Genomic DNA, 13698 nt, shown 5'->3' with positions numbered 1-13698 from the left:
AAAAAAAAAAAAGAGAAGATTGACAGCCTTTGACAGCCACAGCCACCACCAGTAGAATCAACTGACCCCCGGACCGATTGTGAATCCCTACCAACTACGGTAGGTAATTAGGTTGTTCTACGTGGTAACTGCTTACTTTTTAGCTGACTTCTCCGCCTTCCCAAGAAGCTATGCTTGCTTTAGAAATGGGGAAACAAGGGTGGGCTGGTGGAACTTCCCAAACTTCGTCCTGTCTTTTTTTTTTTTTCCTCTCTCTTTTTTTCGTGTCCTTGTCCTTGTTCAGGCTCGGTTTTTTTCCCCCCTCGTCATGGTCATGCATGCAAGCATGCCTGCTTTCTCCAAAAGGAACCCACACCTTGGAGTAAACCCGACCTTGCGTCGTGTTTCCTCTTGGCAGGTAGTAGTCTGTTCCAAAGTGCTTCCCACACATACATCCCAAATGTCGTAAGTGAGGGTCGTAGTGCTTCCATTCGTCTCTTGGCCTGGGTTGCAAAGAAAAAAGTCTGGACGGGGCGCCGATGTTCGGTAACGGTATTTTTTGGAGGATAGGTACATAAGAAGAAGGGCGGTCTGCATTTCCCTCTTTCCCTCTTTCTTTCCTTGCCTTGATCTTCCTGTTCCTGTAGGTCCCGGTTCAAGGTTTCAACTTGCATACCCAGTTCCTCTACCTTTTAGGCCCCCCAGTATCTCTCTTGGTCATCGTCGAAGGACTACTGCAACTCCCACGTTCCATCTCTGCATTACATAAATTGGATCTGCCTTATTCTGATCTTACCGAACCGGCTTGGGTACCTGTCCCAATACATTAAGTATCTCTCAAGCCAAAGTAGCCTCAACAGGTTTCGTTGATAGGCATTTGCGATTCGGATTTCGTCATCCTTTCCACTTTTGGATCCCATCCACAGATTCGTTAGCCTTCGGACTGAAAACGTTTACGCGCGACAACGAATCGCGACTGCATTTTTTTTTAGAAGCTGCCTCACAATTCACCACTGCTAGCGCTGCAGCTAATCATATCCTCCCGTTGCGCAAAGGAATTCGCAAAATCAAGAAAAGAGTTATTATTTCTTCAGCAAGGAGGCGCGCACACCTGAAACCTCACTGGGTCCTTTCCCTCCATCTAACACCACCAACATCACTCACACCAACCCCTCGAGATCTGAGATTCTGGGGATAAACAGAAAAGACAGAAAAGGAAACCAAAGATGGCCACCTCGGCATCTTTTGAAAAGGGTGATACCCTGGAACATCAAGCGAAAAGCTCGTCTGACGGCAGCCGTCCTGCTGGAGACTCTGGTGTTGAGGCAGAACGTGCTGCACTTCTGGCAGCCCTTCCCGACCCGGATGCTGGCAAGACCCCGGAGGAGCGCGCAGAAATTGTAGGTCTTTTTTTTTCTTGTTCCACGGCTGTGACTCCCAGCTGGGTTGCGCAATTCAAAGTGGCTTCCTGAGATGATTATGAGGACGAGCAGCTATCTAACATACCTGATTTCTTTTTCTAGGATCGCAAGTTAATGTGGAAAGTCGATCTCGCATTGGTGCCATGGCTTTCTCTCCTGTGAGTGACATGTCGCAAAAACCCAACCTGTGGCTCAGTTCCAAGATTTTCAGACTAACATGATACCCTTCATTTCTATAGTTATCTCATGTCATTCCTCGACCGGACAAACATTGGCAATGCGCGACTAGCTGGGCTCGAGAGTGACCTTGGCATGAAAGCAGATGGATCTGACTACAACCTCTCCCTGACCATCTTCTTCATCAGCTATGCTCTATTCGAGCCTGTCACCAACGCCCTTTTGAAGCGCATGACTCCTCGCCTCTTCTTCACCGGCATTATCTTTGTTTGGGGCGTCATCATGACCCTCATGGGTCTTTGCCACAACTTCCCGGGTCTCCTGGCTGCTCGGTGGTTCCTCGGAATCGCAGAAGCCGGCCTCTTCCCCGGTGTCAACTACTACCTCTCCTGCTGGTACAAGGGTTCCGAGATTGGTGTGCGTTCTGCAGTCTTTTTCTCTGCTGCTGCTTTGGCTGGTTCCTTTGGTGGTCTCCTTGCAGCCGCTATCGCACAGATGCACGGTATTGGTGGCAGACCTGGCTGGGCATGGATTTTCATCATCGAGGGTATCGCTACCGTTTTCGTCGGCATCTTCTGCTGGTGGCTTGTGTTTGACTGGCCAGAGAATGCCCGCTTCCTCAGCCCCGATGACCGCATTCGCGTTCAGCGTCGCCTTATCATGGACCGCCAGGGTCGCACCGCCGAGGACTTTGACCGCCGCCACATCTACGAGGCCCTCAAGGACTGGAAGACATACGGTTACATGGTTATCTACATGGGCTGCTTGGTCCCGCTCTACGCCTTTTCTCTCTTCCTACCCACCATCCTGCGCGGCATGGGACACGTCGGTACTCGGGCTCAACTCCTCAGTGTGCCTCCCTACGCTGTGGCCGCCGCCTTGACCGTCACTATCGGCTTCATCGCTGACAGGACCAAGATGCGAGGTTACTGTAACATTGCGACCGTGTCGATTGGCATCATTGGCTTCGTCATGCTCATGGCGACGCAAGATCCGCGCGTTCAATACGCAGGCACCTACTTGGGTGCTGCTGGAATCTACCCTACCATCTCAAACACCCTTTCCTGGGCCATCAACAACACCGAAGGCTCCCTCAAGCGCGCCGTCGTTCTTGGCATGGTTGTAGGATGGGGCAACCTGAACGGCGTGGTGTCGTCAAACATCTACCTTGCGCGCGAGTCACCGAAATTCTACACTGGTCACGGCGTAGTCATGGGCTACCAAGTGATCTGCCTCTTGGGCGGCTCAATCTTTATGCACTTGGCCTTCCGCAAGATGAACAAGGACCGCGCCGCCGGCAAGATGGACGAAAGCTGGGCTGCTCTCAGCCAGGAAGAGAAGTGGGCTCGTGGCGACAGGAGGCCCGACTTTGTCTACACTCTATGAGCGATCGACAACAACCCCGGGAGGGCATCCGTCATTTACTATGCGACTTGGGATCGGCGTTGTCTTTGTGTTTTTTTTTTTTTGCCGTCGATGATCTTTTTTTTTTCGACGCCACGATCAGCTTCTTGATTTAACATTTGTTCTTGAGGCATATATTGGCATATGTTGTGTTACTTGAAAGGCTGTCTTTCAGTGTCAGCCTTTTATTTGTCGTCACACGAGAAGAGAAGCAATCGGAAGGGGCGTTGCTTTCATGTCATCAATATTCCGGATGCTTGCAGATGACAAGAGGAGGTGAAGAAGAAGAAGAAGAAGAACAAGAAGAAAATAGGGAGGTGGTACATACATTGTAAACCGTGGGCGGCATTCTTATGTGCGAACATGTATGGACCGGACCATAGACGATAGTACATACCCACCAGATTACGAACAGATAGAGATGAATCTGACGACGATGACTTTAATATTGTTGATCGCTCCCAATATCAGTGTAATTTACCAGACGGGAGCAACGCGCTTGACAAGATCCGTGGTGCATATAAGCTTTTTGTTTTCGCTAGCAGCTGATTCCATCATGGTCTTGGCCGTTGAGCAAAGCCGTTGAGCGCACGGAAGATAAGATTGCGCTCCCTTCTTGGCCCCCGATGCGGCACATTCGTACTGTAGGGAGGCCAAGGGATTTAGCCCATCTCGGCTAAGCAGGGATAAGCCCTTGGACTTTGCTATTTGGTCTATTGGGGAGACTATGTAACCTTTTTCTGCTCTCTACCACTTATTATCCAGGTCATCCCGATTCCAAGCACAAAGGAAAGCTACCCGATTGCACGTCGGAATCTCCGTCATATGAGGGCAGCTTTGCGGCAACACAAACACAAACACAAGACGTAGGACGGGAAGACCACATGGCAGCCACGCGGGAAATTTGAGCGGGGTGACGGGAAGAAAAGAAAATGTCCTCGAGGTCTGTTTGTGGTCCACTTTATTATGTGATTTTGTCATTTTAATTTTCCGTCGTTCCCCTCATTCCCCCCGGTCTATTCGAGTCTTGCAGAGGTAGTGAGTCGTAGACTCGGCCCTGAAGTTTGTTGATGGTTCAACTTCAGGGAGTCGATAGAGGAAAGGGTATGAGGACGGCGTTGTGCAAAGATAGGTTGGAAGTTCTGACTGGGGGGCTTTACTCCCTCGGGGATACGTTTGGGGTGTTTGTCTTTTGAGGGTGTTGTGCGGGAGGCTTGTTGGTGTTCTCATGTGTTTGGTGCCACTCTGGTGTTTTCTCTACCTCGTGATCTTTCGGATATCTGCTTGGTGAGAGTGTTGTTGGTGTATTTGTTGCTATGTATTGCGCAACTGACGGCAACTCGTTCATCATTTTGCAAAGAGTGAACTGGTGCTTCAGGCTGTTGAAGGTAGCTCGGGACCAGGGGTACTATATCTCATCACACAATTGTGTCGCGATAGTGACCAGTTAGCTTCTCGCGCGAATCAAGATACATCCAAAGCGAGCTTGGAATCGTTGCCGTGCGTTTGATGGGTCCGGAAACTAACCAGGCTTGCTGTCTATGAGTTGCTATGACGGTACTGTGTTCAAGCAAGTCATGTATTAAGGTTGGTTACTTTTGCGAATATATCAAGAGAAAAGCCAAAGAAAAAGTGTTTGATCACTGACAGTCAGGAGTTGGAGATGGGATATTGCAGTCATGGCTACCAGACAAGTGGTGTGCGGATACAAACATCGGCTATGTATGCCCGTGAACGCGAGCAAAAATGATGGACAAAATCCATCTCTGGCTGGTTTGGTTATCACGAGAGTGAGAACCCAGAAAGATAAAATCTGGAAAGGCACACTGTGCCCCACATTGCTCAGGAGTCGCTAGTCTTGTGAGGAAGGTGCCCCCAAGATGGTTCACAGCAATGGTAAAAGGGGGTGGTCTAGGGTCATGCCATCGTGGGGTGGGCTCTCAGCAAGCAAACAGCAAGTGATTTTTTTTTAATTGGAGCTAGAGTGTTGCACAGCAGCATTGGGTAGGCTGAGGTTCAGGGTAGGTTGATATCCTTTGGCTGTTCAATGGATGCATAGGGTAGTTGATATCTCGCGAGTGACGTAGATCAAAAGTCAACTCCCCGCTTACTATGACGAGAGACATGTCCATTCGTCACTTTGAAAAGGCAGGAAGCCGTTTCAAACGGAGCCGCATTCTACTTGTGCGAGTGTTTCACTGGACGCGAGCAGCCTGGACCTGCATGTCCAAACGCGTCGGGCTAGCGCAGTATCTTGTTGATATGTAATCATCCACGAATCTGGAAGTGCTTGCATATGCAGAGAAAGAGTAAGCATGGACGGTAGGGAATAGTAGAACAAACATCGTACCGTAGTATCTATGGCCTCTGATAAGACTAGGCTCCCGGCGCAAACGCTCCGTCCCGTGCCTCAGTTGACCCCTGCACCTCAGGCAAACAACGAGATGGCCAGATAGAGTCTCGTACCCGCTCACTCGCCCTTCACCTGTCTCCCTCCTCCATCCCAGGCAGCAGACAGCCCTGATAAGACAAAAACTCCCAGCCTTCTTCCAACAAACACAGAGGTTAGGTTGGAGTAGAGGTTAACTCGTCACCCTCCCAAGCACCCTTGGATAGGTGGAAACGCGGGTTCGAACCCTGCACCTAGCATTAGCATTTTGCCGACTTCTGTATTCATTTCCTTCTTTTTTGCGCACTTCTGAGGGTTGTTGGGTTTTGTTGGATGGCTCGGGGATCATTTCTAGCATTGGGTCATCTTCTGACAGTCCCATACTACTAGACATACTTGTTGAATGGTCCGTTTGGTGTTGGTCAAGTGGCTTGTCTGTGTCATTGATATGTCTCCTTGTTGAAGCTCGCCTTGTCCCTCGATATCTTTTGTTCTGTCGGAACACTGATATCTTTCGGACTCAAGTACTCGAATTTACCACCTACTCCTCCTGTTATTTACCTCACACTATCACCAACACCCAACCTCTTACTTGCAGATAAAACTGACTTGATTTTATACGTCAACGACTTTCTGTAGCCAACCGAATAATACCTTCTTTTTGAGATAATCCACAACAACTGCATCTACTGAGTGACCATATCCTGAATGAACACTAACAAAACCCCCCTCCAAATTATCCACTTTCCGCCGCGGCAGCAGAAAGGCGCGCCAAAGGAACAACCACCTGATTATAAAACTCTAAAGCAGGATGCGACGCCAGATCCCCCTCATCACTCAGGTCTTTCACATTGCCATTCTCATCATCATACACATCCGCCGCCCTGAGACAATACACGACAGCACGATGATACGGCGACCCGACACGAAAAGCCAGCTCCGAGTCGACATGTCGCAGGACCAACTTCTTGAGCAGCAGAGCATGCGGCGTATGAAACAGCGTCATATCCCTCGACAACCTCACCTCTTCCCTCCGATCACCCACCGCAGCGGCCGCGGCAAAGATGCTCTTCCCAGCCTTCTGCACCGCCGCGCCGGCCGGCTTCCCCTCCAAGAAGCTCGAAAGCGGCCTCCACAGCGCAATCTCAAGAAGCACCAAGCCCAACGAGTACAGGTCGTACTCGAGTCGGTAGCCCTGCGCGGCGACGCCCTGGTAGCGCGGGTGCCGGTACATGGCCGTCGCCACGTCCCCCGACGACCTGGCCTGGTCGATGGTCGCGGCCTCGCTCTCCTGCCGGGAGTAGTCGAAGCCGCACACCACAAGCGAGGACAGAACTGTGTTTGTGCCGCCGATTCTGGAGAGTTGATCGGCGTCGAGGACAAAAGGGGATGATGATGATGATGATGACGAGGATGGTGATGCCAGTGCGGGGAATGCCATGTTGTCGCTGCGTATGCCCTTGTGCAGCCAGCTGGAGGAGAAGAGCTCGGAGAACGTGCTGGTTATCCGCGAGGCTAGCATGTATCGCTGTTCGAGCGGCGGGCGGAACTTGGCGCGGGGGTCAAGGAGGGTTAATAGGGATACCGGGGTTTGTGTGCGGTGGCTGGGCTGGTTTGCGGGCGAGGGCAGCAAAGGCAAGGGATAGCGGAAGACGAGCCACCAGCAGTAGTGCTCTGGGTCTTGGATGCAGCCCTCGGCCACCAGGGTCAAGAACGACGGGCCCTTGGGTTTGCTCAGCAGTAAGACTAGACGCTGGATGCGCTCCGTGAGCTTCCGCTTGTCGTCCGGCTTGATGCCTCGATCGTAGACTTTCTTCTCGAAGAGGAAGAGGCTGTTGTCATCGCCGTGGGGTGCTTTCTTGGCAGCCAGGAACCGCGACGGTGCTGTAGTGGTCTCACCCGCCCTTGGAAGGTCAAAGTCGGTAAGCCTAAGGGTTCTTCGTTGGGAGGGCGCGGCCGGGAGTGCAGGCATGGGCGGGAGCCAGGGGACATCGGCCGAGATAGCCTTGCGCTCAACACCCAGCCGGGCAGGTGAAGTGTCCGGGTAGCCGCTGACGGCAGCTCGCAGCAGGTTGAGCGATTCTTGGTCCACTGCACTCCCGACGAGGACGATGTTGATGCGCGAGTCGTTTTCTTGGGCTTTGCGCTGCTGAGAAGCCTCTGTGAGTAATTGGTTCAAGGCTGAGACTTTCGAGGAGAGGTTTGAGACTAATGCCTCGAACCTTTTGAGATCTAGGATTGACCAGCGGATTTTTTTCCATGCCGATGTTGTCATTCTGGCCGAGCCAGAAGACGATCTACTTGAAGCAACGGTCTCCAATCTTTGAAGACTTGTCTCTATCTCTTCTACCTCGATATCATCATCCTCATCTTTAACCAAGCTGGTCCTGCGAGGTGAGAAGGATTTCTGCATCCGCAGAACCAAATCAGCAACCCTTTCAGACTTTGTCGGCGCCTCCTCAGTCCTAGCCAGTCCATATCTATCACTCAGCGTTCCATGCTGACAGAAGAGGTCGGCGATCTCCTCGAGCTGATTCTTCAATACCTCGCAGAGGGGCTCCAAACGGGGCGGGAGTTTTGGTCTGTCGCCGGATCCCGGCACGGGCACCAGGCCAGAGTTTTCCCCCCACAGCTGCAGTCGGAAACGTTCCAGCTCAAAGCGGAGGACGAGCTGTTCTGCGTCCTTGCTGAAGTTGAGCCCGTTGCGAAAGGTCCGGATCGCAAAGGAGGCAGTTCGGAAGGCGATCTCGGCCACTGCGATGTAGGTTCCGGGGTCCATGGCTACAAGAAGGGATGCGATGCAGAGGGGCCGAAGATGGCGTTGACTAAATTATTGGCCGGCGGATCTTGAATAAATATTATCGCGACTGCACATAAAGAGTGCCCAAGATCTTCCAAGGTCTTATAATACCAGACAATAGAAAATTTGGAGAGGAATAACAAACGAACAGTGCTATGCTAGCCGGCAGCTAAAGTTCTGTATAAAAACGAGAAAATAAAGGCCTCTCGATAAACGTATGCGAACGAGCAAGATCGATACCCGATTACCACAGCTGAAAAATTTCACCGTTGAAATTCTGGATGAATTTCATATGACTGCACCACCGTACTTTATGTTAATTGGCAGCCTCCTTTGACTTGGTATCAAGCCAATCCCTTGCCTCGCTCTAGTTGTTGTGGAGTTGGGAATAGTATCACAGATTAATTTTATGTTAGATGCGACTCGCCGCTGACCACCAGTAGGTCCATGGCGACGTGTTCGCAGTGCATATTGCGTGCGGCTGAAAAGCTGAGTGTGGAGGCAGTGTCGTCACAGAACTCGTGTCACGCTGTAGAAAAGGGTTTAGCCAGCTGAGATGAATGGCGAGATGGTGATTGAGCGACAAGCGAGAAACCCCTCTTAAATGGAGATGGATGTAATTGAAAGAGAGATAGATGGACATCCTGCAAACTTTGTTCTTTTAATTTTTTTTGGGACTTGTCAGAGTCAAGTTTATATCTATATCCATGGGGAAGGAAGGCCCGCCGCTCCTGGAAATTTATTCTGCTCTTGGCGAACAAGTTTGATTGATTATTTATTTCACCAGGTGCAGCAACTTGAATCAAATCTACGCCCAACACACAATCCCACTTTCTTTTTCCACTTCAGGTACACTATCCACAAAGGTCATGTGATACCCCCGGCGGGTACTCATCACAATGACCACCTACATATATCCCAGCGCCTTTAGTCCGTTGACCTCTCAGCTCGGTGTGAGCGTCGGAACCGTGGCTGCAGGAGCCATCACTTCAGCCAACGACGAAGCAACAACGTCGTCAACCTCTGCCAAGGACGCCAGCTTCGCGGGCTTTATTTGTCACGCTGCCTACCTCGAGGCGCAGCTAAGGAAGGGCGGCCAATCTGCATTCTTTTCAGGCGATGGAAAACAGATTGTCAATCGGGACAGGATTGGAGAAGGCGCCTCGTTCCTTGTCGACCGGGCCGAATTGCAGGGAAACCCCGAGACCGACAGCAGCCAGAGTCCCAAGTACGTCGCAATCAAGACTGCCAAAGAACCCAACGCCAACGAAGAAAACACCGGAAGATGGCGCGACATCTTATTCGAGGTACGCGCCCTGCTGCATGAGCCCCTCCGCTACCACCCCAATATTGCCCACCTCCTCGACATCCGCTGGGACGGCGGCGGCGAGACCGGCTCTCCCTTCCCGACGTTGGTGGTTGAATATGCCGAATTTGGTACCCTCCTCAACCTGCAGAGGTCGCACGCCCAGGACCCGCTCCTATTTTCCATCAAACAAAAGCTATGTTACGACGTCGGCAGAGGCCTATCGATACTCCACGCCTGCGGCATCGTCCACGGCGACTTGAAGCACGAGAACGTGCTCGTCTTTGCGAACCGCTATCAGACCCCTCCCGGCCAGCCTTACACGGCCAAGCTTGCCGATTTCGGCGGCACAGTGATGGACATGGTGGACGACGACGGGCGCGAGTTGCAGGGCCACCGACTGCGCGTGCGCACGTTCCCCTATGAGGCGCCTGAGGTCGGCAGGCAGCTTTCCACCGATGGGGTCAAGAAGACGGACGCCTACTCGTACGGAATGCTCATCTGGCGCTGCATGCTCGACTGCGCCGATGTTTTCCTCTTGAGCGGCCTGCAGCTACCCAAGGGTCAACCCCAGGAGGCCGAGCTGGAGAGGATGAACGAGTACAAACGGTCGGATCAGGTGCTGGAGTGGGCCATGTCCACAATCTCGGAGCACTTTATCAGAAAGGCCATCCCAGCGCCGAGCTTGCAGCTGGTCATGGCAGCGCTCATGTTCACCCTCCGCGGGAACCCGGAGCAACGGGCTTTGGATCGGGCTCAGGCGCGCATGAGGGGGATGACGGCGAACTTGGGCTATTCCTATACCCTGGTCAAGGACGAGGCCAACAGAAGGACGACATCTGGTGAACGGAACAGGACCCCAGGCAGGCATGGGATGACGGTGGATACGGTTGGCTATGGACTTGGGCGGTTGGGTGACGAGTACGACGCACAAAACAACATGCCCGGTTACCGGCCCGACCTGCCTCATCCTGACAGAGGTGGTTTCCACTTTGATCCGCTGACTCTACGCGGCCTGCTCGACTGGGATCAACAAGTGATGATGCTAAACGAGTTCAAGGCCGCCGCCGAAGGGGGAGCCCAGGAAACAGCAACAAGCCTACAGCCCTGGACCGCCGCTTTCTTCCTATACCAATGCTACATTGTCGGGTTCGGCACCCACGTAAACGCACAAGAGGCCTGCAAGTGGCTTTCAAAGGCAGCAGATCCTCCTCAAGAGATTGCCGGCGTGGACTACCTGGCGAGAGCATGGCTTACGCGCGTATACTCGGCGCTCGGCGTCGAAATCACCCTCAGCCCTTCACAACAAAAGGAAAACCTCTGGTGGAGCGTTATCCGTGGCCACCGGCTGTGCTCTGCCGACCTGCGCTCCCTCGCCCTGCAATACCCGCAAGAAGCTGCTCGCGAAGACTGGCTGGGATCTCTACAAGAGGCCGAGTGGAACTTTAAGACGAGAACCGGTGCGACTGGCATGCCGTTTTTCATCCGACGAAAGCTATCACGAGCCTGGTCTGTTGATGGAGACATGGCGGCACTCGACAATGAGATCAGGTTGGAGCTAGGTGACGAGTACGATTCTTGCGTACGAAGGACTGACCAAGAGGTCGCCGACAACGAGGAGAAACGCTTCGACAAGATTTACGTTAACCACAAAGGCCATGGTCTTCTCCACTTAGCGGCGGCGTACGGATCCGAGACAGCCCTCCGTCACTTGCTCGACAAGTACGACTGCAGCATCGATCTGCGCAACCAGTCCCACAGCGAGACGCCACTCCTCTGTGCTGTCAAGGCTGGAAACCCACCGTGCGTAGAGCTTCTCCTCGACAGAGGCGCCCTGCCAGATGGCCACAGGCCCGGCAGCGAGGGTCTCGTGGAGGAAACCCCGCTTCACTGGTTGTCGAGCCTTGGTGAGAGCAGGGAAGAAGAGGAGTACATGCACCGCTTGATCGACAGGCTGCAAGCGGCTGGGGCGGACATTGAGAAGGTTACGGGCGGCGGGAGACCCGAGGTCAGGGGCATCATTGCAGATTGGGAGAACAGTCTCGGCATCCCCCTCACGCCGCTTGGACGTGCGGTCCTGCATCAGAGCCATGCCGCTGTTCGGAGGCTCCTGGCTCATGGCGCCGACCCTCTCGGCAGGAGCAGCAAAACGGAGGCTAGGTCGCCGCTGGAGCTGGCTGCCGTCTTGACGCTGCCGGATATGCTGGAGCTTCTTCTCAAGGCGGTTGACGAGCGTGACTTGGATGATGATGTTGATAAGCCCGTCGTGTGGGACGAGAACGAAATGCTTGAGGCGGCGCATAGTGGTGCCGTCACGGGCTATGACCCCCTTACACTGCAGAGCAGACTGGTGCGGTGCGGGTCAAACTACAAGGTCTGGCTTCGGCGAACGCTACAGATACTGCGAGATCGACGGCGCCATCAGGACGGAGCCGCAGGAAAGACCCTCGTCCCAGACTCCAGCAGCGGTGCAAGCCTCTGTCGAGAAATCAAGCTTGGAAACGTAGACATTGTCGAAGCACTCCTCAATATTGGCCATCCGGTAGAAGGCACGCCAGGTTCGCGGCCAATAGAGGCTGCCGTCCTATCGAACAACGGCAACGCCTATGACATTCTAACGACAAAACTCTCTCCATTGAGCTTCCCAGAGAATGACAACAACAGTCTACTGCAACTATTTGCTTCCAGGCCAAGAACAGCACCACGCGAGACTGCCATTGCCGAGCATCTCATTGCAAGTGGCGTTTCTGTCAATCCCCATCCTCAAAGCAGTCTGCCTGGAGCCCTGAGCCTCGCCATCTACAAGCGGTATTTCGACCTCGCAGACCTCCTGATCGCACACGGCGCAGGATCAGAGCTGAACTCTTACTACACACCGCCAAGCACCACCGACACGGATCAAGTCTCTCTGCTGGGGGCTCTCCTCAAACAACACAACTTTGCAACTCTGGATTCCATCTCGTACCTGGCGCGCATCCACAACGCTGGCAAAGTCAGCATCAGTCCTTTGGTCAACCGGACTCGCAACATGACCGCCCTTCACGTGCTGTGCCTGCAGCCGGCGGATGAGTGGAACAGCCACTCGCAGATCTCAGACTGCATAGTCCAGAAGATCCTCGAAATGTTCCCAGACCAAGCGAGCCTGGGAGAGTACGCGTTGCACCCGGAGCTAGGCACCCCACTCAGGGCTGCCATCGCCGCCGCCAACACGCCCATGGTCACCGCACTCCTGGACTCGGACCACGTCGCCAACGTCGACGCGCCCGAGCACCCCAGCCAGCTCGAGGCTGACGACCCATCCCCGCGCTTCTCCCCCCGCGTACTCGCCGTCTGGCTCGCCCAGCGCTCCATGGTCGACTTCGTAACCGCCCTGGCCGCGCCGACGGCCCCGCCCCCCGACGACCTGGACAAGGTCAAGCGCCGGTTCGACATTGCCTGCATGCTCGTGCCACCGGGCCAGACCCCGCCCGACGCGCCCGCCGACCTCGTCTTCCGGCACCCGATCGAGTACGAAGCCAAGCTGCGGAGCTACGAGCTGGAGCTGGCGTCTGTCCGGGGCGCGAGGCCCGGCAACCTCCACCTGCCGATCTTGGGGATGCGGTCGTTGGCTCTGGACGAGCAGCAGCAACAGGCCGGGGGCTCGGGTGCTGTGGGTGAAGGCGGTAGTGGCAGCAGCAGCACGGCGGCTAGGGACCCGGATTTGCCGGTCGATCTGTCCGTGTTGACCGAGGAGCAGCCGACCGGGTGGCACGAGGGCGTCGAGATGACGCAGCTCATGGCCCTCAGGGTCTTTCTTAAGAGTTTCCGCGGCGCAGAGGCCGGAGGGCTGGGCATCGGTGGCATCAACGCCTTCATGAACCAGACATATAATGCGAACAGGGCTGTCGCTGCCGACGGGGGTTGACCTCTAGGGGGTTGGTTGCGGGAGGGGCTGAGAGATATGGGGGGTCTCGGAACAAAGAAGCCTTGTTTTTCTTCAAATTTGGCACATCTCTTTGGATATTATATTGTACTACAGTCGATTGTTCATAGCTATACTGCTAGGTACTGCTTTGGCGCATGAACTCTCTGGTGACAAATCATGTGTCTCTAGACCCGGCTTTCTATCAAACTATGCCTAGTTGCTATAGCTGCGTGCTACGTTTCCAGCAATTAAGAGCGCCATCTTTATGCAAAATCTATCATGCTCATGATTAGTGATTTCGCCATGTCCCCCCCCCCC

The 13698-nt window shown here is 53.8% G+C and overlaps 3 protein-coding genes across 3 annotated transcripts; 2 read left to right on the top strand and 1 right to left on the bottom strand.

Moving 5' to 3' along the window:
- The first annotated feature begins 610 nt into the window (after window positions 1-610).
- On the top strand, window positions 611-3429 carry PgNI_11776 (uncharacterized protein). The gene is made up of 3 exons (XM_031131740.1): window positions 611-1379; window positions 1503-1558; window positions 1640-3429. The coding sequence occupies exons 1-3, from the start codon at window positions 1206-1208 to the stop codon at window positions 2961-2963; spliced, it is 1554 nt and encodes a 517-aa protein (XP_030976644.1). The 5' UTR covers window positions 611-1205; the 3' UTR covers window positions 2964-3429.
- Window positions 3430-6106: 2677 nt separating this feature from the next.
- Window positions 6107-8149, bottom strand: PgNI_11775 (uncharacterized protein; the record flags this gene model as incomplete). Its single annotated transcript, XM_031131739.1, has 1 exon — window positions 6107-8149. One exon carries the CDS (start codon window positions 8147-8149, stop codon window positions 6107-6109), a length of 2043 nt encoding a protein of 680 aa, XP_030976645.1.
- A 920-nt stretch (window positions 8150-9069) lies between these two features.
- On the top strand, window positions 9070-13380 carry PgNI_11774 (uncharacterized protein; the record flags this gene model as incomplete). Its single annotated transcript, XM_031131738.1, has 1 exon — window positions 9070-13380. One exon carries the CDS (start codon window positions 9070-9072, stop codon window positions 13378-13380), a length of 4311 nt encoding a protein of 1436 aa, XP_030976464.1.
- Window positions 13381-13698: the final 318 nt, after the last annotated feature.

The sequence above is a fragment of the Pyricularia grisea genome (genome assembly GCF_004355905.1).
Source record: "Pyricularia grisea strain NI907 chromosome V map unlocalized Pyricularia_grisea_NI907_Scaffold_10, whole genome shotgun sequence".
In the NCBI taxonomy this organism is placed as follows: domain Eukaryota; kingdom Fungi; phylum Ascomycota; class Sordariomycetes; order Magnaporthales; family Pyriculariaceae; genus Pyricularia; species Pyricularia grisea.
Note: the sequence above shows the minus strand (reverse complement) of the source record. Positions and strands in the feature narration are given on the sequence as shown.

Coding starts and splice junctions, on each gene's coding strand:
- PgNI_11776 (XM_031131740.1), top strand. CDS start 1,206: ATGGCCACCTCGGCATCTTTTGAAAAGGGTGATACCCTGGAACATCAA. Junction 1,380..1,502: donor CGGAGGAGCGCGCAGAAATT/GTAGGTCTTTTT, acceptor TTCTTTTTCTAG/GATCGCAAGTTAATGTGGAA. Junction 1,559..1,639: donor GTGCCATGGCTTTCTCTCCT/GTGAGTGACATG, acceptor TCATTTCTATAG/TTATCTCATGTCATTCCTCG.